Genomic DNA, 27547 nt, shown 5'->3' on the forward strand with positions numbered 1-27547 from the left:
CTACCCAAGCCAAGGTCATGGGCCACGGCTGAGATCATCCTGGCCCATAAAAAGGACTTAAGTCCATTCCAACAATCAATCAACCAATAAATCTCATTGATAGCTCGCATATACCGTTTAGTCGACTGCAAGCCTGCATGGGGCATACTGATGTGTTCTCTCCCCTACAAGCTGGATTTAGGGTAGGGGCATTCGAAACCGGCTTGACTATTTTGGTGTATTCTGCAAGCAGAGAGGACTAGAAATCAATATAAGTAAAACTAAGTATATGGTTTGAAATCACTGCCATACTACCCAATCATATTCAGTTCTCAATGGTGATACTTTGGTGAAAGTCCACACTTTTTATTATCTGGGGTCTCAGATTTAAAAGTCTAAATTGAGAATATCCTTAGTGCTCTATAATAGTTTCCAAGCACTCCAAACTTCCCCCTAACATGCCAGTTGGAATCTTTGACCTCAATGGCAACAATAATGTTCCTAACGTTTTTCAGGAGCTGGGATTCCTCCAGCTGAGTGAAACAAAGCAAAGGCATGGATTCAAGAAAACTATGCTCCCTTCTTCTAACCGTGATCACAGGTGAGTGACTTCACATGTCAGATGCCACACAAATGTGCATAGGTACACTATGAAGGCTCACCAGAGAAACTGGATTCCCTGTAATTAATCATGTTACATGGACAAGTGAGATAGTCAGTCCACCGATTTGCGTTATGGACTCTTGCAAAGCTCCTCCTAACCACTTGTTCTACATATCTCTTGTGCACAACCTTAAATCATTAATCCCACATTTGTTTCTGGTAAAATGATTTATTCAATAAATAAAAAGATTTTGGTTAAATATAGGGAGGTGAAAATGGTCAGTGGTAAATACACTTGTTACATTTACAAAAAAATATGGGGCTTATTCATAAGAAGGTTGTGTTACATTTGCATCACACAACCACCAATTTTTTAAGTCACGCAAAGCCACTTTGCATGGCTCTCAGTGTCTTCCATGAACATTATGTGGTTGTTCCCACGCATCTCCCATAGATTACGATGCATCCCCAGATTTGCAAGAACTTGTATACCTGGTGCTGCATCTGAATCTAGCTTCCCAGTAGCAGCAGAACAAGGAAACATATCTCTATTTCTCCTTATTTTGGCCTCTTTCTATGTGTGCTGCTTTTTTCAGAACATATAGAAAGAAAAATCTCCCTCCTAGGATTGATATTGTGCAGGAAGATGTTCCTTCCTGTGCAAACATAATCCTGCGTGTGACACAGACTCCCTTGCACCATGGTGCAAGGATGCCTGCAGTAGCACAAGTCTGCCAAATGGGTGCCAGTGCAAGGGAACATACAGGAATGGACTGCATTGCCTTACATATGTGCATTTATGGTCTTTCCCTCTTACGGAGGTATCTTGCGGTGCTGCACTGTGTCAAAAGCTTATAATTAAGCCCCTACATTCAGAAATGTATTTCCCCACTTGAACTAGTGCACCTGGAATGTTTGATCAAAAAGCATTTCCCTGTATAATATAGAAAATGTTCCCTGAATCGCATTTCCCCAGAGTATAAATGTACACAGTGTTGATTTACACACTGGTGAAATCTAGCCGGATGCACAAATGCATATGTTTCTGCTTATATTTTTTCCCTAAGGAATATACTTTTCTCCTCCCTCTCTTTCGAGTTTGGGGGTGATCTCCAGTGCTTTCCAAAGAGTCTGGGACACCCTTCCCCAGTGTTCAGAACACTAATCTGTTAACAGTTCCTTCAAGAAGGGGATAAAATAGTTCTTATGAAATAGCCCACTCAGCATGAATGGGGGAATTTGGCCGATGTGACGCCCCTTTACATAAACTGGATGCTGGGTCCAATTGTCAGCGGCACTGCATAATACAGGTTTCATCCCACTCTATTGTAGTCTAGATTTGGTACATTATGATGCTTAATTTATACATTTACATGTCCTTTATTTGCATCTATATTACTCTTTGTTATGTGTCCTAGGGATGGAATACTGCATGTCACTAGCACCCTGCACAGACTATGCTGGACACCAGACACTGGTTCCGGTCAGCAGGGGAGGAGTAGGAACCGGAAGGATACCCTGGGACTTACTTATGACACAGGGATCAGGGGGGCAGGACGGGGTACCAGGAGCTTCTGCATAGCACATTCCAACTGTGCCCCCAAAACACAAATAATGTATCTCTATGAATTCCTGTCTGGCTGCGTGTGATTCCTGTGCTGTGGGGCCACACATCAAGACATCTGGTGACGAGGATGGGATGTGAGAGCCACCGAAGCCCACAATGAAAATATCACTATGCAGTTGCCATAGAGTTCACCCGATGCTCCTCACTCATCCCGCATGTCCAAGGCAAGTGTGCAGCGCCTACCAATGCCAGTAACGCTGTGTGTGTACGTGCACCCACCAACTGAAGGGCCCCACAAGTACATTATTCATTCACCTCAGTGAAGTGCCCAGAAGAGGTTCAGTGTAAGCACAGCTGACCCGGATGTTCAGAGCATCCAAGAAGCCATTGCAACTGTGCCTAGATCTCTAAAAAAGTCGCAAAGTGTTGCAAGATGGCGGGGCCATTTTATAGGCAAGAAAGATGAAGGCAAACCTATGGACATGGACATTTTGAAGGCAGTTATTGTGGTGTCTCCATAGGAAAGAGCCTGAGCAGCAATTTTGAAGTCAGGTAAGAAAGTGAAACAAATGAAGAGCTCCATTTTCAGGTCAGGCCACTGAAGTACATGAGGGCACCGGTCACCTATGGTAGTAAATGACTGGAACAATAGCACTAGCAGGCTTAAACAAATCACACACACGTACTCAGTGGACATAGCTAATTTGTCATATCGGAGGAAGACGTCCCTAACTCCATATTTTACCATCCTCTGCCATTCGAACTCTCTGATCCTCGGATGAAGAGTGCAAGCTGGGAGAAATGGATCAAGCACTTTGAGAATTTACTTAAAATACACCTGCAAGAAACACAGAGATGAGCAAACCGGAGACCTGTTCCTCACCCTTGTGTGAAATTACATGGAAGATCCGCTTGTTACATTCACTCCTGAATCAATAACTACATACAAGGAACTGATCAAACTTTTCACAGATAGTTTTGACCTGCAGAGGAACATTGACTATGAACAATACATGTTCAATACTGTGTGCCAATGAGCGATGAAGCCCTTCATGATTTCATCACCTGTCTGGGGAAACTGGTAACCTGTGAATTTGAATAATTTAACAATGAGGAGGCAATAAGTGTGTGAATCATAACAGGATGCTATTCAAATGTCTTTAGAACAAAGATTCCTAAAGAAATCTTCATGCTTGATAAGACACTAGCCATGACAAGAACAGAAACCAGGGCCACATTGCATGCAATCACCATGGAGAGTGGTCCAACAAGAACGCTGGAAGTCCACCGCATTACTTGTGGAAGTAACAAATATGACAGAAAGACCCTGCAGCTAACACGAAATAAAAAATGCCCTATCACTATGGGTTGACATACTCACGTATTGACGATTGCCCGGCCATGGGGATGAGGGGCCAGAAGTGCAAGAAGTACAATCACTTTGCAATAATCTGCTGAAGTAGGCCCCAATAACAGACAGAGGTCAACCCGAGAAGCTGAGAATGATGTCAAGTTGACATGCAAGACACATGGGAAAGGGCAACTGTGGTTCATCACCGGAATCCAACACCATTTAAGTCTGAGAGCACTTGTATCTCATGGCAGATGGTTATGCATGTGGTTGATGAGAACACATACAGTTCTTAGACAAGCAAGACATTACGAAAACAGTCTCAGTGGGCCTCAAGGTAGGAGGTCATACGAAGCATTTTGTGCTCAACAGTATAGCCACATGCAACATCATAGGTGCAACAGAATATGGCACAATGCACCCTAAATCACAACTATCACCCTCAAAGGCTGACATCGTCACATGGCGTGTGAAACATCCAGTAGTGAACTTAGAAGCGACACATCAGTGCGAGAAGACATACACATACTTTGTGGAGGTATCCCAGCACCATGCTCACTAAGCAATATTAGGGCAAGTATTGGGGCTGCTGGCCAGGACTTACCATGTGTCAGAGCATCACAGAGCTCTTCAGTGAACTTAGAAAACTGAAAGTCATGCAGGTCACCCTTCACATCAATGAAGCCAGAACACCTGTGGCCAGCATCATTGCCCGGCTCCAGTACACCTTTAACCATAGGTGGAGGAAGAATTGAAGAGTCTTCTAGCACAAGACATCATTGACCAAGCAGATGGGCCGCCTTCATGTGTTACCCCCGTTGTCACCACCGAAGAAAAACTTGCAAAAGATACTCGCCTGTGTGGATTTGTGTCTACAAAACACAGCCGTAGAAAGGGAAAGGAACCCAGGCCCCCACCTAAATGACACGATCAGCTGCCTAAATGGTGCATGTGTGTTCTCCAAGCTGTACCTCTTCAAAGGCTATCATCAGATGGAACTGGACCCTCAACATCCCATCAACACATTCTACACTCACCTACGGCTATTCTGCTATAAACAACTGTGTTTTGGTGTGTCCTCTGCAGTGAACATATTCCAGGATATGGTGAGGTAGGGTGATAAGGCCGATAAACTGCCTATATTGCAGTGACGACATTCTTGTATTCAGCCACACCAAAGAAGAACTCAACGCAGCTCTGAGAAACATATGCAGTCAGTTGGAAAAAGCTGGATTGGCCCCAAACGAAGACAAATGTGAGCAGGAGAAAGACAAACTCATCTTCTTTGATCACATCTTTTCCCACAATGGAATGTGACCACCTCCCCAAAAAGTTGAAATGCCATACAATACTGCAACCCCAGATGATATTGATGAAATAAGGCCGTTTCTAGAGTTAGCAAGGTACTGTGCTTGGTACATTATGGACTTTGCCACTGCAAGTATACCTCTTTGGGAGCTCACAAAACAAGGGCACAGCTGTTCATTTGGACCCCAGAATGTGCAATGTCAGTCACAGCTGTGGATTGCCTTGTTCATTTTGATGCTTTATTCTGCACGAACCTGATGTTAGATGCTAGCCCAATTGGTTTCACAGCCATTTAAATCAGCACAAGCCTGTTTATTATTCACCAAGGCATGTTTTTGCATATAAAAGCAAGAGCCTAATGGAAGTGGAAAAGGTGTACTTTCAACCTGAAAAAGAGGTCTTAGCAGTAGTTTCGCTATCACATGTTCATATACGGGACGTCATTTTCAATAGACACAAACCACCATGCACTGGTAACAATACATTTATATCTGAAGGCAAAAATTCCACCCTGCATCGAGCAATGGGGGATATGTCTGATGGACTATGACTTCAAAATTGTTCACAAGACAGGGAAAGAACACAACCCTTCTGATTACATATCGAGACAAATCCTGCTGACTACCAAACAGCTACCATCAATAGCCAACAAGTACATCAACATTGTGCTGTGATAAAACACTCCACTACAGTTTATGTTGGATGAACTTTTATTAGATACCATGAAAGATACCACACTGACCGTGGTAAAGCACATCATGAGGCCACAGAGGTAGAGACATGTGATGAACAATAGCCAGGTTGGTGCTGATGTCATCAGAGAGGAATTTCTTGGTTTCAAGAACCTACTAGAATAATTGTTGGAAACAGAGAAGGGGATACTACTACACAGCACCAGAAAAGTAATACCACAGACCCATGGCCAACAAATAGTAAGTACAGGGGACTGATGGCCCCCTAAAAAATTATGGTTCCCAGGTCTGGATCTTTTGGTAGAAGAAATGGTCCTAACATGAAATCTATGCCAGACCATATTGAGGCCATCTAAGCCAGTGCAACTATGCATGTCATCTGGTCAACACTGGCTGCTAATTTATATGGGCCATTGGCTACTGATGGGTACCTCTTGGTCATTGTTGGTGAATACTCTTGCTTCCCTTTAGTGCACCAAGTGTCACTCACCTTAGCAGCAGATACACTAGCTTAGAGTGAACCCTGATGCTCAAAACTGATAATGGACCCCTTTCTCAGAAGGGGAATTCCACAGTGTCATGGTCTACCTGGGAATACATCATCAGAAAATACCACTGCTATGGCCACAAGTCAATGGCTTGGCAGAGCGTTTCAGGGAAACATCACCGCTTCAGTCTCAATCCAGTTCTGTTTAATTCCAACGTTCAGGGGTTTTATCTCTCATAGTTGTACCACTTAATGTCTTTGAAGTTCGTTTTTGCTCAGGGGTCCCTGACCCCGCCCTAAATCAGTCTGGGTGTCTCCTTCTCAGTATCACCTTTCTCCCTTTAATACTGGGAGTCTGGATTCTTAATCACTCAGCAGGAGATGGGTCAATTGGTTTATAGCACCAGCCCAGGCCTGTTTACCTCCTAGGCTTCTCCTCTCCCTACTCTCTAGATGCAGGGCAGCCTGGTGCTATCTCCACCCCTCCCTGGGTCAAGACCTCTCCCAGCTCCTCTCACCTTCCAGATGCAGACAGACAATCACATTTCTATAGAGACACACAGAAATTCCTAAAGCACAAAACTTTAGCCGCTTTATAAAAGAGTGTTATGACAATGCGGGTTCATACATACTAAACTTCATCTCTCAATTATAAAATTAGAGGAAACTAAGCTAACAAACACAACACCCAGCCTCCCCCATTCTACCCTACGTGCAGGATGGCCTTTCAGCAGTGAAAAACAAAACTGAGTGTTTTTCACTGTCAGGACATAACACACACCTTGGTAAATGTCCTGCCTTTGACCCACACTGCACCCTGCCAAGGGATTACCAGGGACCTACCACAGGGGTGCCCATTGCGTATGCAAAAGGGAGAGACAGGCCTGACAAGTGGTTGCACTTGTTAGGACAAAATGCTAATGTAGCAAACTGCGTGCAGGCCCTACACTGCAGACTTGAGTCCCCTTCTCCGCGCGCCCTTGCATTACTAGCCCTGGCACACACAGTGTACATTACTAGGGACTTTATAAGAAAGGCAAACATACCAATTATGGCCAACCAATTACCATTACATTTTACATAGGGAACACTCGTACTTTGACACTGATCAGCAGTGGAAAAGTACCAAAAGCATATAAATTGGCAACTTTACGTCTAAACCGTCTAGGGGGAAAGCAAAATGTTTAGGCAACTTCAGCCAAAAAGGCCAAGTCCTACAATGACTAATGGAAGGATTGACATTTTTTTCCTCTCTCTATCTTTTTCTCTCTCTCTTGTCTCTCATTCTCTCCCTCACCCTTTCTTTTTCTATTTGTTTTTGTTTTGTTAACAAAGAGGGTATATATCACAGGGATGGAATGCAGCAGGTCACTATGACCCTGTAGGGACTGTGCTGAACTCAATGCACTGGTTCTAGTCAGCAGGGGTGGAGCGGTAAGTGGAGGTACAACCTGGGACTCACTTTCAGCAAATGGGTCAGGAAGGCAGGACTCAGGAAGATCCCACGTGGCGCATTCCAACTGTGCTTCCCAAACACAAATAAAGCATCTCTTCTGCTACCTGCCTGGCTCCGTGTGTTTCCTATGCAGTGGGGCCACACAATGTGGCAATATTATACATAATAATGCTTACATTTCTCTGTTACTCAAGTTATCTACATTTTAATTTTTAAACTATACAGACTGTTGAGAAGTGAATTCCAAAATGCCTGTGTCTGTACTATTCTCAGCCTCACTGCTTACCCTTACTCCCTTACCGAGCTTCCATTGCTGTTCCTGCAAGAGCAGGTCTCTCTTTCTTAACTCGGGACTGAGCCATTTGCAACACAAGCCAACTTCCTCTACAAATAGCGTCAAAACGAACAATGAAAGGAATAGGCTGAAACATACTAAAGGTCACCATGAGTGAGAGCATTCTAGGGCTTTTGCATGTCATTTGGGGACATGTACTGGCGTCCCCTTTCAGATGACTTCACGTCCCCCCAGGGGGATGCACTTTAAAGTTTGAGGACCACTGTACTGTACTTTGATCCACAGGTACTTCACTTCAATGTGCCTCTTTACACAACCTACCATAGCAAATGTACAGTGCTTGCTTTTCCACAGCGATGTGGCAGGTGCTATATAAAAGTTCAAAATAAAAAGATAAAAGTTTCAAAGATTCCCAGTTTCCTATTATCCTTGCAACCTCATGTTAGCAGACACAGCAGAAACACTTTCCACAATCTTGACACCTGAATACAATGCAGAACACACTACCTTGACCCATTCCTCCTTCTACTCCCTTAGCCCCGCCAGTTTCAGGCACTCTCTGCCCCATTTTCCTCCTTGAATGTTCAATTACTATTGCATTTGACCTCTACCCTTACCTAGGATGTGGATGCGCCTGCTTGAGGTCTTTAAATGCCTACAAACCAGTGATATTGTGAATGTTTCCTTTGAGCAGCTCAATCAGTCCTTGAAAAAGTACACTGCCCAGTCCTGAGAACATCTTTATTTACTCATGAATTGAAGCATTAGTAAATCTATTCACAAGTTCAGAATTTCACTTTATGAACTTTTATAATTAATGCATCTCTCAGGTACCTAACTCTCGTAAAGAATAGTTGCAACCGCAACCCTTACTCTAGGAGAGGAAGTAGGCAGAATAAAATGTTTACCTTTTGTATAACATGTAACTTTCATACAAATGATGTGGATTATTTGAGCTTTGCTTCGCAGGCACTTGCATTATGACTTTATGGTATGTTTCATATGGAAAATTCATTCACAATCCCAACTCAATCAATCAATTATTCAATCAATCAATCAATCAATCAATCAGGGAATTGTAAGTGTGCTACTCACCCATGAGGTCCCAAGGCACAGGGGGTGTCCGCAGATCTGTTTAGCCAAAGAGCCAGGTCTTGAGGGTCTTACTGAATGTGTTCAGGGAGGGGGTCCGTCTGATGTCTGCAATGTGAGACAAGGATCTTCCACCTGCTCTGGCTCTGTGGATGCGTGGGGTTTCGCCCAGTGTGAGGTTGAAAGTTGGGAGGTTTCTTTTGGGTACGTGGAAATTGATTCTGTCGTTGAAGTATTTGATTCTGTTGTTGTGTAGGCATTTGTAGACGTTTGTGTAGGCATTTGTAGACGTGAGTGAGGATTTTGAAAGTGACTCTTTTCTCCACGGGGAGCCAGTAGAGACTTCGTAGGTGTTTGCTAATGTGTTTGTGTCGGGGGATCCCGCGGATAAGTCTGGCGGCGGTGTTCTCTATTGTCTGGAGTTTCCAGAGTAGGGACTGCCTTGAGTCACGGGGGATCCACTTGAAGGTCTTACGGAGAATGCAGAGGCTGCTAAAGCAGCTGGAGGTGATGGCGTTGACCTGTCGGTTCATGGTGAGTGATGACTCGAATACAATGCCGAGGTTCTTGGCGTGGTCTGAGGGGTTAGGTGGGCTACCAAGGGAGGTCGGCCACCAGATACTGTCCCATGCAGAAGGGGTGGTAACGAGGGTGAGGACTTCTGTCTTCTCGGCATTGAGCTTCAGGCAGCTGTTGGTCATCCAGGATGTGATGTCTTGCATTCATTTCTGGAAGTTGAGTTTGACAGTGGTGGGGTCTTTAGAAAGGGATGGGATGAGCTGGGTGTCGTCGGCATAGTATTCAAAGTTGAGTCCGTGTTGTCGGACGATGGCTAAGCAAACACCACTGTGTTAGGTGGCACAATAGCCTTGCTCCAGCTCTTCAAATTGGTAAGGCACGTGTCAGGCCAAATAAGAAGGTTATGGTATGTTATGCACATTTTAGAGTGTACTATCAACTGGAAGGGTTTCCTGGTCCTGGGCAGGTGAGAGTCTAGCTAAACCTAGAGCCTATTGGGAGGCCCTGAAATGCAAGGTTTTCAACTCTTGTAGAGTTCAACAAGTGATATAGGAGAAGGCTCAACCGCTGGATCTGCTTTTCCATACATCTATGTGTGCAAGTAGGAGCACGGTGCTGAGACAACGCTTTACAAAACGCAAGGTCCCTGCTGACCGCTGCAGCACGAGGTTAAAATCCTGTAAAACATTGACAGAGGTACAACCATTTTCGAGGTATAGGTATGCCTTTCAAACGCTGAGAAACGGCATATTTGAAATTTGGTGCAAGGTGGAGTGACAGACCCAAGCCCTGAGGAAGTTGCTGTAAGTTTTCAAAGGCAACGAAACATGTCGGCATTTTCAATGGGGCAGACCCACAGCACAGAATAAAGGACATTTTGCCAGTGTGATCCAGCTCGGTTTTATAATCACAGGATTAGTGTGCCATCTGACACGCTTTTCCGTATTTTGGGTCCAGACCTGCAGTATACCAATCTTGGCATACAGGTAGGCATTGTTTCCCCAGCACCTTTACCTTCATGATTATCTTTGTGTTCTTTACACACTATCACTTCTTGGTTGGAGTGGTGGATGCTGATGATGAGAACCTAGGCGGCAGGTGAGTACCATCCTGCTAGCCTCTATGGTGTTACTCCTGTGAGGCTCCATCACTCCTTTTCTACACTTTTTCTTCTTTTTTTTCTTTTGTCCTCCTCACCTTTCACTCCAGATAGTTCTTGGGGGAGAGTAGAGTGAGAAGGGAGTCACAGAGTAAACAGCGCACCTTTTTAATTATTGCTCTAGAAAGGGTGACCCTGATCAAGGAACACAAGATGGCTGGATTTTGCAGCTGCTTGTCCAATTAAATAATATGATTGGTTGGCCATGATCAGGCGAAATACACTCACCATAGGAACAGGTCTTGTGTTGTATATGTTATGGTGAGAGGGGGACGACCCGTTCCTGATCCCCTTAGCTTCTTGTTGTAATCACTCTATAAACCCAAACCTGTCAACCTTGGTGTCCCCCTGGGCTCAAGCCTCTCCCCTTCCCTTGTAAATCTCTTCAGGGAACCACTTACTATCATCTTAAAGCAAGCAGGGATCAAATATCACTTATATGCCAACAACACTCAACTCAACTACAAAATTAAATCACCCACTGACATCTTACATCCTACATCCCAACGTGACACTGAGCAAAATACAGTCTTGGTTTAACTCCAACCACCCAACAAAACAGAAGTAATTATGTACTCCCCAAAAGTAACCACCTACCAATCCTATCAATCCAAGACTGGCTCAGCGACCTGAAAGCACTAAATTGTTGTTTCACTCTACCCAACTCGGCTAAATCTTTAGGCTTCACCCTGGACAAAAACTTGTCAATTTAGGATCATATCAATACCTCAGCCAGGGGAGGTGTTTTCAAACTAAAACACATAAAACAAATCACACCATTCATTAGGTCTGACGATTTCAAGTTGGTTGTACAATCTCTGGTCCTCCCCAAACTTGACTAAGGGAATGCCATTCTCGTAGGGCCCCCCTTAGGTAAGTTCTAAACATAGCAGCCCGGCTCATAACAGATGATACATGGTTTGAACACATCACACCTGCCCTAAAGACCCTCAACTGGCTTCCAATCTAAGGAATATGACTTGAAAGACTGCCTGTAACACCCACAAAGCCCTTCACTCACATATCCCGACTATTTAGACAACAAACTCACAAATCCAGGAAGGATCAGAACTCTGAGAAGCTCCAAAACACTTCTTCTCGTTCCTCCCAAACTTAAAAGGAAATCAACCCAGGCTCGCTCTTTTTCCGGAAATGTACCCAGCATTTGGAACTCTCTCCCAAGAGACCTACAACGCAACCCCTTCTCTTGCTTCAAAAGAGACCTGAAACTCCATCTCCTCAACAAATACTGGAACACATGAGCGATCTGAATCTAAGGATAGACCTTTGGAACAATAGAATGATTTGTTTGCTTGTAATGTCTGTTATGTTTTTTCTCTCCCCAAACTCACACTGTGCAAATTGACCACAAGCGGTACCCACCCTCATTGTCTAACTATTTTTCCTTGTATATATTTTGTGTGTACTTGAACTTAATATTATTCTTGCTTCATGTGATCAGCATCTTGATTATTGCCTTGCTCTCGATCATGTAAAACACTCTCATTCAGTCTAGGTAGTACTATATAAAATGTATAAATAAATAAGTAAATGCTGGCTTCAGGGATGATGTATGCATTGGAGAGGGTCAGGCTCAGGGAGGATTCTTGTGGAACTCCACAGATGAGTTTGCAGCCATCCGAGGTGTAGAGTGCCTGGCTGATTGACTGGGTCCTTCCAGTCAGGAAGAAACAGATCCATGACGGTGTGTGTCCTTTTATTTCAATGTTGTGAAGGCATGGGATAAGGAAGAGGTGGGAGACCATGTCAAACATTGTTGCAAATAACATCTCTTGAATTAGCACTGCAAAAGCTCACTGAACATGACTAGAAATCAGGACTCAGGAATTGAAAAACAGAAAACAAAGAAGCAAGTACTCCTAGACTATGACTTATTTCTCTCAAATATCACAATTTTGGATTCAAGTGAGTATATGCTTACCAAAATGTTTCTTGGATTATAACTTTGTGTAATGAGATGTTAATTGACATTAAGAGCTAGCACATAAAGCGTGTTACAATCCACCGTATGTAGAATACAAGTGTTTTGAATGTATTTTTATATTAATGGGATTAAGCAGACAATGATTTGAAACAGGCTTTGATTCATAATTTGAGGCAAAGAGACACCTCCATGTGTCCAGGCTGACTAACCGAGTAATATACACGATTTTGTTATTTGAGAGATTACATGTGGAGGGAGGAGGCTGCACTGATATTTTCCCACTTTGACTCCTAGAGTCAGGCCCACAAAAAAGGTTTTTTAGAGCATAGCTCAAAGCTCTTACTAGAAAATACTGCCTACCAATTAATTTATTGATCCTCCTGCTTTTTTGTTCAAGGAGATGAAAGTAGTCACCTGGCTAAAAACAAAAAATCCTCTAATTCTATGAAAATGTTTAACAGTTTCCTGAATTGATGTATCCCTAGTTTTGCTGGCGTTACTAACTGAACATGACACACTAATAACATGTATTGATGAAGACGAAGTGTCTTTGTGAGGTGAAGGATGGTTGCAGTGCTCAAAGGTCATGCTGCTAGATCACCAGATGTCCTTGTAGGCAGAACCATATGTCACTTTCCTCTGATCATGAAACAGTGTCTTGTCATGTAATTTAGAGCACTGTTTTCATCAGGGCAAAGACCATGTGATGTCCCTTCCAGTGATGCAATTTTTATGTTATTCAACTACTTTGAATTGGAAAAAATCTAATGCATGAACTTATACATTAACAGTGAAGGACTTGCATCGGATAGGGTGCGGAATTACAAGTATTAGAATCTGAATGTCAACTTCAATATTTCTGAATGTCAACTTAAACATAAAAAAAAGGAATAAATAGATATACCTTCTCATTACCATTTTGATTCATCACAACATCGAATAAACAATTAGTGAGTCTGCATCAGTTAGTATACAGGTCACAGATGTGTACTTTATTTTGATAGCTTACCAAGTTACTAGTTCTGTAGCATAAATCCTGGAGTGACACAAGTTCCTCCAGTGGGAGCTACATTTAAATAGCATACCATAACCTCCCAGCCTTATAGTTTTTCTCAATTGTTAGTTATTCCAATGTTGCTAAAATAAATTCCTTTGGAGAGTTATAAATGCTTAATAGTAAACGTTTATCTGAAATTCCTTTTCTGGCAGCAATACCTTTCACATAAAGCTTTAAAAATTCAAAATATGTCTCAATCATAGCTTTATTTGACAGTCTTAAAGTGCGTGCATACCTATTCATACAAAGCTTAGAAAACTTAAAACCCACTCCCAAATGACGGTTTATCTCTTTACTGCTGGTGAATCAAGAAGCTAATTGTGTTTGCTTCCTGGAATCAAGATGTTAAAGATGTCAAAGCTCCAGTGAACCCCAAGCCAAGACTTATGGCCAGATGTATCAATAATTGGAATACTGTTTTCCTATGTGGGATTCCACCCCAATCTTAATTAGGAAATTGTTTTTCTTCATGTATGAAATTCTTTTGAGTTTCATTAGTGATTCCTAGTGGGACCTAAATAAAGCTACCTCATGCATGTTAAGGATATATGGGTGCAATTTGCAACCCATCGGGAATTAAAGGGATGGTGGCCTGCCGGGGTTAACAGACTACCATGTCTGTGATTGCTTCTTAATAAAACAATGTTTTCTTTTTATGTAGTCCATTTTCCTTAAAGGAAAACGGGATGAGATTCAAACAAAGAAATGAAACTGTTCAGGTTCATGTTTTTAAGAGTAGACAGTGGTTTGTTGGATCACTGCCTGATCTTAAGAAATATATATTTGTTTCTATTTTCAAAGGGGAAAGGGTCCCTTAGGGACACTTTCCAATTTGCTAATAGGTTGCCTCCTATTTTAAGGCGTCAGTATAATATGGATGTTTTGCTGCATGGGCCTGTTTGAAACTGAATGGGATGAATGATTCAAACATGCCTGAACCAAATACCGAATCCAAATACAAATTGTAATTCATAACATGGTATTGAATAGCATTTTGTGTTTGAACATATGTAAAAGCCTTTTTGTGGTCAGAAATGGCCCGGTTGGCCATTTCTGATTGCAAAAATGCTCCGTACATGTGGCCCTAAGCTTCACACAAAAGGAGGGGTGCTGATCTCTTAACCCCTTCTCTGTTGGGGTAATTCCCCCGCTGTGCTGGGGGATGGGGGGCACGCACAGCGCCCCGGTGCTGATGACGAGCTCAGCCCGTCATCAGCCACAGTGCTCCTGTGCTGATGACGAGCTGACCTCGTCACAGCCACGCCCGTTCCTTAAAATGCTCAGCACAGCAGGGGAATTATCCCCGCGTGTGAGCGTTCTAATGGCCATGACGAGCTCAGCTCGTCATCAGCACACGAGCACCATGGCTGCTGACGAGCTGAGCTTGTCATCAGCATGGGAGCATGGGAGGGGTTAATTGATGCAAAAATAATCATTTGCTTGCACAGAATTTTCCACCCTAAGTGGGATGAGTGTGCCCAGTTGTGGGTCCCTCACTCTATGTGCTACTGGAGTCAAGCTAGCCTGGCTGATATGGGGTGATACCCCAAAACCTGCATTTACAACAGTGTATTGAAGCCCAAAAAGTATTAGATTTGTAAGTTGTAAAATATTGTCAGGGTAGAGAGTAGTATCGTTGTATTCTGCCGTCCTCCCTACCCAAAAATATTAGAAACACAACTCCTTCCTCCTGAATAGGTCTCTAACCTTTATTCTTCTCTCCTCCTCTTTAAGGTCATATTTTTGGTGACATTCCCGTTTCAGAAAACAGTTATGAAGAGGCTGTTCTGCCGCCCTTTGTGGATGCCTTAAATTCCTTGGCGTCTGTTGCTGAAACCTTGCTGGCCAGTACTGACCTTCAGCAGGGCATTCAAAATGTCCACCAACTCTTAGAGTCATCCCACAAAAGTCTGTCGAAGGCAGAGCAGTCATCCCTGGCACACGTGAAAGCACTGAGTACTAATGTGGAAGAGCGCTTAGACATGATAACCCGTCTAACTGATGAACAGAAGGCGCTACAAGCTCGGGAACAAAGTCTTAACATGAAACTCTCTGGACTGCAAGGAAAGCAGTCATTCACCAGACAGCAAGTACTAATAGCAGAGGAAGCTGTCAAATATGCAGATGATGCTCTAGACAGAGCAATCCAAGCATGGCATGATGCAGAGGAAGTTGACAAAGAGGGCAGTGGCCTGAAAATGATACCTATATTTGGAAAATGGCTAGGTATACATTGCATTTGGCTCATAATGTCATAAAAGAAATACACACCAACATTTATATCACAAAGTCACAGACAACACCCAGATAAACATCTAGGGTCAGATTTACAATGATTTTACCCAGCACAGAACAGCAGGAAAAGTTGCTGCTCCGTGTTGGTGCATGCCTGTGTACAGGAATGCCTGGGTACCATCCATTGAACACTCCTTTGACACATTGTGGTGCATTACTTTTGGTCAAATGTCAGCATAACTTGTCATTTGTTTTAGTTTATAAATGATATCTTGGATTTTGCATCAGTTTTGTGTTTAAAAAGTTGCACTGACTAGATGCAAAATCTGTGCAAATCTATGCCCTGGTTTTTAACCCACACATTCACATGGACAGGCGCATCACACAGACTGACATATTCACAGGAATTCACCATGCTCACACCCATACATTCTGATGAAGAGGCTCAGCTACAGAGACATAACACACACACACACACACACACACACACTAACTACCTTGCCTTCTGTCTACAAGGCGACAGAAGGCAACCCAAGGCCTTTAGATGTGATTTACTAAGCCAAATCACTGCCTTGAATTACTCTGAATCGACAAGGCAATCCATGGGTCCACCTATACATTGTGATGCAATCCCATATTTACTCAGGTAGTAAACCTGGGATTGCATCAGAATATTAAACGGCCCCAAGTTTGGTGTGATGAGGAGAAATATCCTTTTTTCTCTTTGCTGTGCACTCTTTTTAGTTATGCTGCATTTTGAAGCCCACATAGAAAGAAGAAAGGGGCATATTACCAACAACTAGCGATAATTATCGCTATGTTGGCTTAGCGGCAATAGTTTTATCGCCGTGTTGCGGTGAATTTTATCGCTTAGGAGCCGTGCGATTATCAAGGTTTTTCTCCTAAGCGATAAAAATCGGCTGAAATGCATGAATATCGCTGTAAAGTCAGCGATATTCATGCATTACCGAGCTAATGCTCTTAGCCATGTTATCCACCTCCCATTGGATAAAATGGCTATGAACTGCTCAGGGCAGGTGTTAGCTTTTGGAGATATTCGCGCTTAGCGCGAATATCTCCAAAAGTTGGCAATAGGAGATAGCGATGTTAGCGACTGTTTCCAGTCGCTAACATCTTGGCACGCCCACTTTGCATGCCATTAGTGATAAATATCTCTGACATGCAAAGCGGGGCCCAAGATGGTCGCTATCTCCTACTAGCTGTCGCTAACTGGTGTTAGCGACAGCTAGGTAAGAGGGAGATAAATCTCTGCTTTCTTGGCTTTCAAAGCCAAAAAAGCGGAGATAAATCCCTTGATAATATGCCCCAAAATACCTATTAGGATAGTTTTTTTCCCCAGAAGTTAACCCTTTCTGCACATAAACAATCCTGCCTGTAACACAGGCTCCCTTGCACTTTGATACAAGGGTGTCCACTTTGGCGATAAACTGCACAAAGTGTACCGTCTAAAGGAGAGAGAAGAAATGCTCTATATCTTTTTTAAATGGAGCATTTCTCCAATATCCTTTTTACGCAATGCAGTGAAGAGCAGCATAATTGCTTGCTGCCTTGCATTGCATAGAGTTTAGTAAATGTGCCTCCAACATCTCTACAAGTTGTGCTTCGTTCAGTGTGAATCCGTGCAATATCAAAATAGACATATATTAAAAGTTTGCAGTTTGGCTATGACAAGTATAGTCTTAAATCAAGAGCGTATGGTACATATGCATGGGGCACACTCAAAAACACCCTCACGCATGTCCTGCACAATTAATTTACAGTCGGTTTGAAATGACTCTTAATTGCAGCGTCATTTGAATTTTTTTCAAGGAATTGATTGTTTTTTCCATATAATAACTATTTGCAGACGGAATTGGCAGTCTGCAAACTTCCATTAAAATTGAGTGAGATTCCATGAAATTCCGTTAGGGCAGAGTGGCCATTTTGCAGAGTTTTGTAAACGCAAAATGCACTGTTACATTCAAACAATAGATGCAAGGATTAATTTTGTGCTACGACTTAGCGAAGCCATATACCAAATGATCTGCATTGCGTACCTGTCTTCAGCCTTACATACTCTACAGTGATTACTGCAGAGTACGTATGGGCACTGCTGGGTAGTGGTTTCTAAGCAATACCAAAGGGGATGATGGACGGAGCGTTTGAGCAAATCAAACACTCACCCCCAGTCAACTGATCTGGGTTTAATCCATCACCATTCTTTAGCCCACTCCGCCACCCCAGTTCAGACCTGGCCATATGCACATCAGTCTGACCCTGTGCCTCATGGGAACAGTCCAGCCCGAACTACCAAGCCATACCTTCCCTGGACCTGTAGTGGTTTCTAAACAGGCCTGGGAGTGGGAGCTGTCCCTCGATGTTAAAAATTCCCTGCAGATTAAAGTTTAATCTGTTTTTTTAAGCATAAAGGGACTGCTGTCCCTCAATGTTAAAAAGTCCCTGCATATTAAAGTTTAATCTGGTTTTTTTTAACATAAAGGGACTGCTGTCCCTCAATGTTAAAAATTCCCTGCAGATTAAAGTTTAATCTGATTTTTTTTAAGCATAAAGGGACTGCTTCATCCTTCATGCCCTGTTTAGAAATCACAGCAGTGCATTCCCTTTGGTGCCCTCACATTGTGCACTCATTGGTTTCTAATAGGGCTGGCGGAGGAAGTGGTCGCTCTACGTTTAAAATACATTGCAGATTAAACTATTATCTACAGTGTCTTTTTAAAAACAGAGAAACTGAAACTACTGACATCAAATTAATTCTGCTAGCGTAGTGGCGGAATTTATCAGTAATTCAATGTAACAAGAGAAACACAGAATTACCAAATTCTTCTGATTCCGCTGACGGAATTGAAAAATCCACCAAGGCCTAATATTAACAATTAGCATGATATCCTAGCGGCACAACATGAAATCCTTTTAAGAAGATGCCTCATAGCCAAATTCTAAACATTTGCAAATATATGCTTTGTCCACTGGTAAGTGCGTGGTGTGAATAATCTCATAATTTATATGCATTCACATACTTCAGTGTTACAATGTGCCAATGAACCTGTAGTCTTTTTTCTGTTTCTATTAGGTCGTAAGTTGATCAAGAAAGCAAATGAAGCTAAAAAAAATGCTGAAGAGGCCTCTAAAGAAGCTACAATACGACACATTAAACACCAGGACGCTGTGGAAAAGTATGAATCTGAGCTTCAATTCTACAGGGAGGCAATCCGTACCATGGAACAAGCCATTGCAGCTAACACTAAAACAATTCACCTCCTCAAACGGGACTTAGATTCGGAAAGGGAGCTATATCAAAAATTGAAACATTTCCTCATTCCTTTGAGAAAATGCACCAGTTTGCTGAGCATCCTGGCTGGGAAGACCAATGCTGCCACCATGTACATGGAGTTCAGTGGGGAGCTTGATGGTCTGCTGGGAGTCTTGGATGAAATCGTAGTGAGTGTTCGCCCCTTCGTTGAAAGTAGTGCAGACTACTCACTCCTGATCTCTGATAGATTACCAACCATCATACATAAGCTGGCAGAGGCGAACCGTAGGCTGAAGAAAGCTGCAGCATCCAAAAGCAGGGTGTACCAATAACTTCCACTGCAGTGTGTGGCACTTCCTGCCATCTGCTTCTTTTCTTGTGTTTTGTTATGCAATACCTTTGGTTGGAGCTCTCACATCTCTTACGTGTCTCTCCTTAACTGTGAATGTGCTGCTAGCTGACCAGGGCATCTCGCCTAAACATGGCAAAAATTCAAGCACATCATAGCTGTCCGAACCACCTTTTCCTTGTTATAAAGAAAACTGCGATTATATTAACCTCTTCTTCAGTCAATGAATACAGAACATACAAAAGCACATCGAGAACACCAACCCTGCTTTATCTCTGGCATCTGCACCTTCCCATAAAATCCAGCAGCACTCTGTCTTCAAATTCATATCTCCCCCAGATATCACCATCATATTGAATCCCTTTTTACAAGGATAATGTCTTACCCTCCCCCTTCATGAAAGTTCACTCAGGGAATTCCCTTTCGCCTGTAATCTCCATTGTGAATCACAGGGATGGAGTCCTGTGGTGTTCATCAGTACACCATGTCTGTGATTGCTTTTTAATTAAAGCCATTTTTTTTTGTAATGCAAACTTCTCACCCTATACACAGCAGCTGTGATCATTTTCTTTATTTAGCAAATTGCTCGCACTTGGGGGCAGATTTATGTTGGGAATGCGCCACGTTTGCGTCACGGAACTGCGGCGTAAACGTGGCGCATCCCTACGACCCACTTACAACGTGACGCATCTAGGCAGATGCGTCACGTTGTAAAGCCCTGCGCCACTTGTGGGCGTTCCGGCGCAGGGTGGGCGTTCCGGGGCAGGTGCGCCTCGCAAAAGTGGCTGAGTGAAGTCTATAAGATTTCACTCAGTCACTTTCAGTCCAATGCTGTGTCAAAACCCTGCGCCTGCTTGAAGCAGGCGTAGGTCTTGACGCAGCATTGTAAAGATGGGGCACCCCCGAGCCTTGCTGGAGCTGCGTCCCGCTTGCGACGCAACTCCAGCAATGCGCCACCTTTACGGCACAGATGCGTCACGCATCTGTGCCGTTTTTGCCCCATGGTGCGCCGCATTGTAAATGCGGCGCACCATGGGTGGCGGAGCAGCGGCGCAAAATAACTGGCGCATCCCTGGGGATGCGTCAGTTATCATAAATCTGCCCCTTGGATTTTTGTGGGCACACACATTGCATTGTCTTAGATAACAAGATCATTTGCCGTGTTTGTTTTTCTCTGACAGCAGCACAGAGGGGGGGGGGGGGTGGTTATTACTTCAGCACTTCCGACTGCAGGTTTGTGTTTGAAACCCACAGCTTCACTGATCTACATGAGCTGTTACCAGACCTTAAATGATCATCAAAAAAGAGCTTTGCAAGTCTTACTGAGAGCAGGGCTTAGACTCCACCCACACCATGGTTTTACTGACTAATGGATTTGAATGGAAAAAATGTGTCCTATTCTAATGAAACACTACTTGCAGTGCACTTTTTACCATTTTGCAAACTTTCTATGAATAAATATGATAAAGGCACGAGGACTGACACATTTATTGTGAAAAGCTTATGTTTCGGTCAATAGACATTTATGTTTGGAATGTTATTAGTCTTTTTTAAAGCCTAGGGAAAGCTATGATGTAATATGAAATCTCACATATGTGCCATAGTAGGCAATGGATTTTCTGTGGATCACTTAGTGTAAGAAATGCTTTCTGTGTGAGAATTCTTATTAACAGGTATTTGGACAGACAGTATTAGGTATACATTTTCTAGTTGTATGACTGTGTGTCTTTATGGTTGTCTTATGGAAAAGCTTACTCTAAATGCTGTACGCCTTAGATTCTTAGGGTGACAAGCTATACACCTGTTTGGGGCACTGGAAATGTTACGCCTGATGACTTAGGTCTGGTGTTATTATTATGAAACATTACGACAAAGGCTGTTGGTCCAGGTGATTAATTGTGAAAAGCACATGTTCAATCCAGCAATCTTTACATAGTTGGTTATTAGATCATGTTAAAGGATAAAGACTGATCTTTAGTTCCATGTAATCACACAGATTACCATAGTGGCAACGGATATTGTATTGGCCTCCCACTCTGGCAAGGCTGAGGGTTTTCACTGTGATGATCCTTGAGAAACCATATCGAAAGAGAGGATTGTTTATTACTTTGCATCTGTATTTAATTACATATTTGTATGCATAATGGTTGCAAGTTTCTCAGCACTGAAATAAACCTGTCATAGTTCAGGTGTAAAGAAATCAGAAGGGTTAAAGGTGAATGTCATGACAGATTTCATAGGATTCATCTATTTATCATGAATCAATTTGGCAAAGTCAGTCAGCCCAACCTATGTATTGTGAAAAGCATGTGTTAAAGACAATAGTCTTATAAGGATGGATTGTTATTATACAGTGCTCAGCCTATCAGCAGATGGATTGTTAAATGGAAATGTCACAGATTTACTTGCAGGCAAGGGTTTTGGTTTTGCGAATCTACCCAAAAAAAGTCTGTGAATTCAATGATCTTTGTTAGGCTCTCTTAGGAGTGATTATCTTTTATTTTGCCAACTGTGATTTTCTTTACACTTGTACATGAACGACCAAATGCCAGATCGTGAGTCTGTGGACAGCTTACAGAAGATGTAAAAAGCATGATTTGCTTTTAATGTGGCATAAAGGCAATTCACCCTCAGATAAGGAAATCCCAGAGAACACTCAAGTATGCAGAGGATGGAATTCTAAAGGACATTTTTCTCCCATCTGTAAAGGAGGCTAGAACACTTCCTTTAATTGCAACAAAAATGTGAATAGTGTGGCTTTGTTGGATACGGATGACGAAGTACTATAGTAGGCTTGACTTTGCATGGTGACAAGCCAATGATACAATTATTGGCTTGAATGTTTATAATGAAAAGGTAGTAGGTCTGACTTATTTATTGTGAAAAGCATATGTTCACATTTTGGGGTAGAACTCTATTAAAACCTACAGATAGATATATTGTTGCATGGAATTGCACAGTTTAACACAGAAGGCAAAGGTTTTGGTGCTAGTTATCCGCTCGACAAACAGTGGATATGGAAGATTTGCCCTTGTAAGGCCCCCTTAGTAGATTTAGAGCCACATGTATTAAGCATATTTGCGGCTGGAAACGGCCGATCGGTCAGTCTCCGATTGCAAAAATGCTTTTACATATCTATGAAACACAAATGTGTGTTTGCGATTCAGTATTTGGAAGGTGTGTGTTAAGGGCGTGCCTTCCAAATACAGAATCTGAATGAGAGGTATGAATGTTTTGCGACCAAATTACGGTCACAAAACATTCATATTTTACCGACTCCTCAAAGAAGGTGGTAACCCCATTTGAAGGAATACCCATGGGGCCCCTTCCACTTTAAGAATGGAAAATATGTTATTTGGACCACTGCCTACTATTAAACAATGACACTGCAAAGTTTCATGTTTTCTTTTTAAATGCAACTTGTTTTCCTGTAAGGAAAATGTGCTGCATTTGAAAACAAAAAAGACTACTTTATTTTAAAGCAATCACAGACATGGTGGTCTGCTGACCTCAGCCGGCCACCACCCCTGTGATGGTGTAGATTCTAATCGGCTCACAAATTGCGACCTAGGTCTTTACATTAGGATTAGCGATGACCTAATTGCAATTTGGGGAAAATCGCAATGAGGTAATCGCTACTTGTAATAACAATATATGTGGCCCATAGTATTTTTCTTTACCAACTAGCATTTAGTGACTGATTGTTGCCTTGTGGAAAACATAAGCTCAGTACATGAGTCTTCAGTTGTTGAAGGTGAGAAGCCAATTATTACAGCTTCAGGCCAGACAGGTTAACCAGGAGAAAAACATTTCTGATGACATAGGTTATAACAGTTTTTTATGGGAAGCATATGTTAAAGTCAATACACATTTAAGAGCAAATTGTTATTTCTCTATATTAAAAGCCTACAGACAGATATTTTGCTGTAGGAAATGGATCTATGGCAGGATTCCGGCTCCATCATTCATTATGAGGAAGACTCCAATGAAGCTGGCAAGAACCCTTCTCCTGTGAATGTCTTGTATGACATCGAAGCATGAGGAAAAGAAGATTCTCCTATGTGCAGCTGAAGCCAGTTTTATGCCAGAAGGCATTGTTTGAGACCACTTTTCATGTAGCTATCAGAACATTTACACACTTTTGATGGGTCAGCATGACAGATGGAATGAAATGTGGCCTAGTGACTTGAGCTGCCGACCTTTAGACCCAGGAAAGCAGAGGGAATATTTACTTGAGGTTCACAAACATAGGGCAGCATGCAAAGTTGCTACTCATATTTGCATTAATGGGAGTGACCTGAATATCTACTGAGATATGGTGCTTTTCACCTCTCACCTACCACATTGAGACTGCCTAGCTCCAATGCAGGCACCCTTGCACATGGAGGAAAGGGTTTATGCATTTTGGGCAAGATTGTTTTTGTTCAGAAAGGAATACCTTCCTGCACAAAACAATCCAAAGAAGCAATATCGTTTTTGGATGTGTGATGCAGAATGCGGAAACAACGAGGATAAATAAAGATATTTCCGCTCATTGCGCCATGGTTGGAGTGGTGCACCATTTTGGTGTAATCCCAAGTTTTTAGATTTCAGTAAATCTAGGATTGCATAAAATGTAATCGTTGATGCATAGGGATGGTCATGCTTCACCCATCAAATGCCTACCATTAGGAGATCAAAAGCAACGTGGCACAATCTGTTGTGCTGCAATACATGTATTTATAAAGTCATGCATATTGTGCCTTGCGTGGTTTTGTAAATCATACTTAAGCCTTTATCTTGTTGAAGCAAGGTCCAGGCAAAGGCTTAGTCAATATGGGCACTGGTTTGAATCATGGACCTCAGCTCAACATTCTGCGATTCTGGACAAGTCACTTAACCTCCTCGTAGATGTACACCACTGGCCTCATTTATGAGGCCTTGCGTCAGTTTTGTGCTTCCGATGCGTCACTTTTTGTGACGCATCGGCGGCGTAAAACATGCCTCCTGTTGCGCATTATTTACAAAGTGACGCATCTAAGCAGATGCGTCACTTTGTAAACCCCTGCGCCACATTATACCTGCGCCAGGTATAATGTAAGCAGAGGGGTCGTTCCCCCGCAAAAAGCCTCGTAATAGTGACGCAGTGAAATCTATGAGATTTCACTGCGTCACTTTTAGGACGCTGTTGCGTCAAAATCTTGCACCTGCCTCACAGCAGGCGTAAGACTGATGCAGGCCCTTTCACATGGGGCTTTCCCCATGTGAAAGGACGCATTGCTGGAGTTGCGTCACTTTTCTGACACATTCCAGCAATGCGTGACTTTTGCGCTTACAGATACGTCAGAAATACTGATGTATCTGTAACTCCTTGCGACATGATGCGTCATACTGTAAATATGACGCATCAATCATGTCGCAAGGAGTGCGCACTGAGAAGTGACGCATCGCTGCTTTCACGCAGCAATGCGTCATTCCTCATAAATGAGGCCCCTCGTTCTTTTGAGAAGTCTCCCAATGCCCTCGGGCCAGGCCCACACAATATGAAACTGTGAGGAAAAAAGCTGCAATATTTACAGCCTGAAAGACATCCACTAACCTTTCCAGGGAACTGGAAAGACTTGTCTTTCTGACTATAATAGTCTGAAGAAATTCAGACTTTTTCACACTCTAACTTGCATGTTTTCAATGCATTAGCATCTGAGATTATCAGTATGATGCACTGCACATGGCCACTTTCCTAACATGAACACATGACCATCTACCTTAATTAATGACCTAATACATCAAAATTAAATGTGGCACCTGTGTTTCTCTTGCTATATAATCTATGCCTCTTGATACCATTGAGAATATTGCACTTAATGTGACAAGCACTTTTCTATTTGGTGATTGACTGTATACTAACTATTATTTCATTCATAGCTGTTTTTCACTGTTATGCCTGCAAATAAATATAGCATACTAACCCACAGTGTTCCTTGACTCATAAATCATAAATTTCATGAGTAAGACTCAGTGCAGCTCCTGTTCAGCACTGTATTCTTCTCAGGTCGATGCACTGGAGAGCATTCATTTTGTCAACAGGAGCAGCATGGGAGCCATAGCTAAACAATGAAGATATTATTTTGGTAGTATGAAAACATGCTGTTAGGTTTCTCTCCAACACGCAATGGGACCAGTAATTACACGTGAGAACTCAAGCGGTTTTGAAAATATCGGGATTTCATTGGCTTGTTACTGCTGAAAATAAAGAAAAACCAAGAAACAAAAATTGCAGTACTTGCATAGAACTTCCCTTAAGCCTAAAATATTCTTCACTGCACCACTGATTAAAAATATACATTTGGAGAAGTGCCTAAGGAGGATTTAGGTACTCATAATTATGCAAAGAGAAGTATTATCCGGGTTAAATGATTGTTTCCATAAACAGATAAAAACAAAAACAATTTTGAAGCAAAGCATCACATCCATAAATATTAGTCATCCTTTGCAAAAATATCAAAAGACAAGCTTCAAGTTTCAATGGCATTGACAGAATTGGTGAGGTGAAACAAAACAAAAAAGATAATGGATAAAATAACTTACGTGGCTGACGTAGAAGGAAAAAGTAGAAAGAATACATGATGAAATAACAGCCTGTATATCAAATGCCTGCCATAGGGTAATACCAGACTTTTAACATAATGCATTGCTACAATTTATGCCAGTAATAAACGGTAAAATTCCTTTATCCAAACTCTGATGGCTGACAAATGCTACATATTTCGAAGGCCTGATGAAAAGAATAATTTGACGCCATCAGGTGAAACTCCCCTTTCACTGAACAATTTGATCTGAATAAATAATTTCCACCTCATTCCAAACCTGTCCCAGCAACAACAATGATTATTGGATGGTAATGGAAGGTTTGAGGAAGAAAGAGTTGAGGGACTTAAGTGATATGTAGTGCTATAGGAAGATGCTGGAATGAGAAATAGAAAAAGGGACTGCTAAATTTCAAATATGAATAGAGATGAATTAAACATAAAACAAAGTAATATCTGCTGTACATTATGACATTATAAGGCTATTACAGGTCACAGGTGAGTTATGTTACTAATAGAGCAAGGAGGTCAAAGGTAGAAATGACATGCAATGTCATTTTAACATATGGCTGAAGGTGCGTTGTTCCTTATAATTCTAGCTCACATCATCATTATTCTGCAAATTGCTTACATTATTAGGCTCTTGTGTGAAAGAGAAAGTATGGCGCAAACATCATCAATAAAAGAAGAATCTGTAGGAGGAAAACAAGCACCTAATAGCAGTGAGTATTATTTTGCAAAAATGTATTAGAATCAGTCTTATGTGAATCAGACTACATACAATGTTGGAGCTTAGAAAGAATAATTTCACGAAGATCTTCTTTCTGCTAGCAATTGTTCATTGTGCAATAACAGTTCATACAACTAAAAGTCAGTGTTATTGTTATTATTCAAAGGGCACCTTCCCTGATGCTCCATGTTAAACTTGGCTGCAGGCATTATGACATCAACTGTAATGAGCAAATATGTTTTTTACACTGGGATTGATGCCTCCCATGCAGTATCATGATACTGAAAAGGCGAATAATAGGAAATTACAGCTGTGTGAGTATGTGAGTGTATGTGTTTGTGTGTGAGTTTGCGTTACTATCCTTTTGGGGACTTGGGTGTGATAAAACACTCACACTGTGGGGATTTGATTGCACTGTGAGGACCTGAACCCAAGTGCCTACAAGCAACATCTTTCAAATGATAGAAAATGACTTCAGGAACATCTTTGTCAATTTATTTGGAACTTTTGATTTTAAAATTGCTTTGTAAGGACCTGAGTTTCATTAAGGGGCACATGCATCATTCATAGGTTTTGCGATTCTTAATTTGCGAAAATTATCGAATCGCAAATTAAGAATTGCAAAATGCTGTGCATCATTTTTTTCGTTATTTATTTGTGATTCGGTAAAAATCGCAATTTTTACCGAATCTCAAATAAATAGCGAATTCCTAAGTGCATTTTCGCAATTCCCATTGATTCCTATGGGCCGAAATTCGCAATTTGTTGATGCATTCCAAGGGTGCAGGGGGGGGTCCAAAGGACCCCCCCTGCACCCCTGAAATGTATTTGGAAGTGCATGTTTCAAACACACATGTCCTAAGGACATGTGTGTCTGTAACATGAC

General features: G+C 42.1%; 1 protein-coding gene across 1 annotated transcript; it reads left to right on the forward strand.

Annotated features, from left to right (window-relative positions):
* Nucleotides 1-437: 437 nt before the first annotated feature.
* Nucleotides 438-19348, forward strand: LOC144820074 (uncharacterized). Its single transcript, XM_078677726.1, has 4 exons — nucleotides 438-580; nucleotides 3314-3453; nucleotides 15245-15736; nucleotides 18837-19348. The coding sequence occupies exons 1-4, from the start codon at nucleotides 438-440 to the stop codon at nucleotides 19346-19348; spliced, it is 1287 nt and encodes a 428-aa protein (XP_078533852.1).
* Nucleotides 19349-27547: the final 8199 nt, after the last annotated feature.

The sequence above is a fragment of the Lissotriton helveticus genome, chromosome 2_1 (assembly GCF_964261635.1).
Source record: "Lissotriton helveticus chromosome 2_1, aLisHel1.1, whole genome shotgun sequence".
Classification (NCBI taxonomy): domain Eukaryota; kingdom Metazoa; phylum Chordata; class Amphibia; order Caudata; family Salamandridae; genus Lissotriton; species Lissotriton helveticus.

Bases quoted from the DNA above. Each gene is read 5' to 3' on its own strand.
- LOC144820074 (XM_078677726.1), top strand. From the start codon at position 438: ATGCCAGTTGGAATCTTTGACCTCAATGGCAACAATAATGTTCCTAAC. The intron at 581-3,313 runs GTGAGTGACTTC...AAATGTCTTTAG, and splicing joins TCTTCTAACCGTGATCACAG to AACAAAGATTCCTAAAGAAA. The intron at 15,737-18,836 runs GTATACATTGCA...TGTTTCTATTAG, and splicing joins TATATTTGGAAAATGGCTAG to GTCGTAAGTTGATCAAGAAA.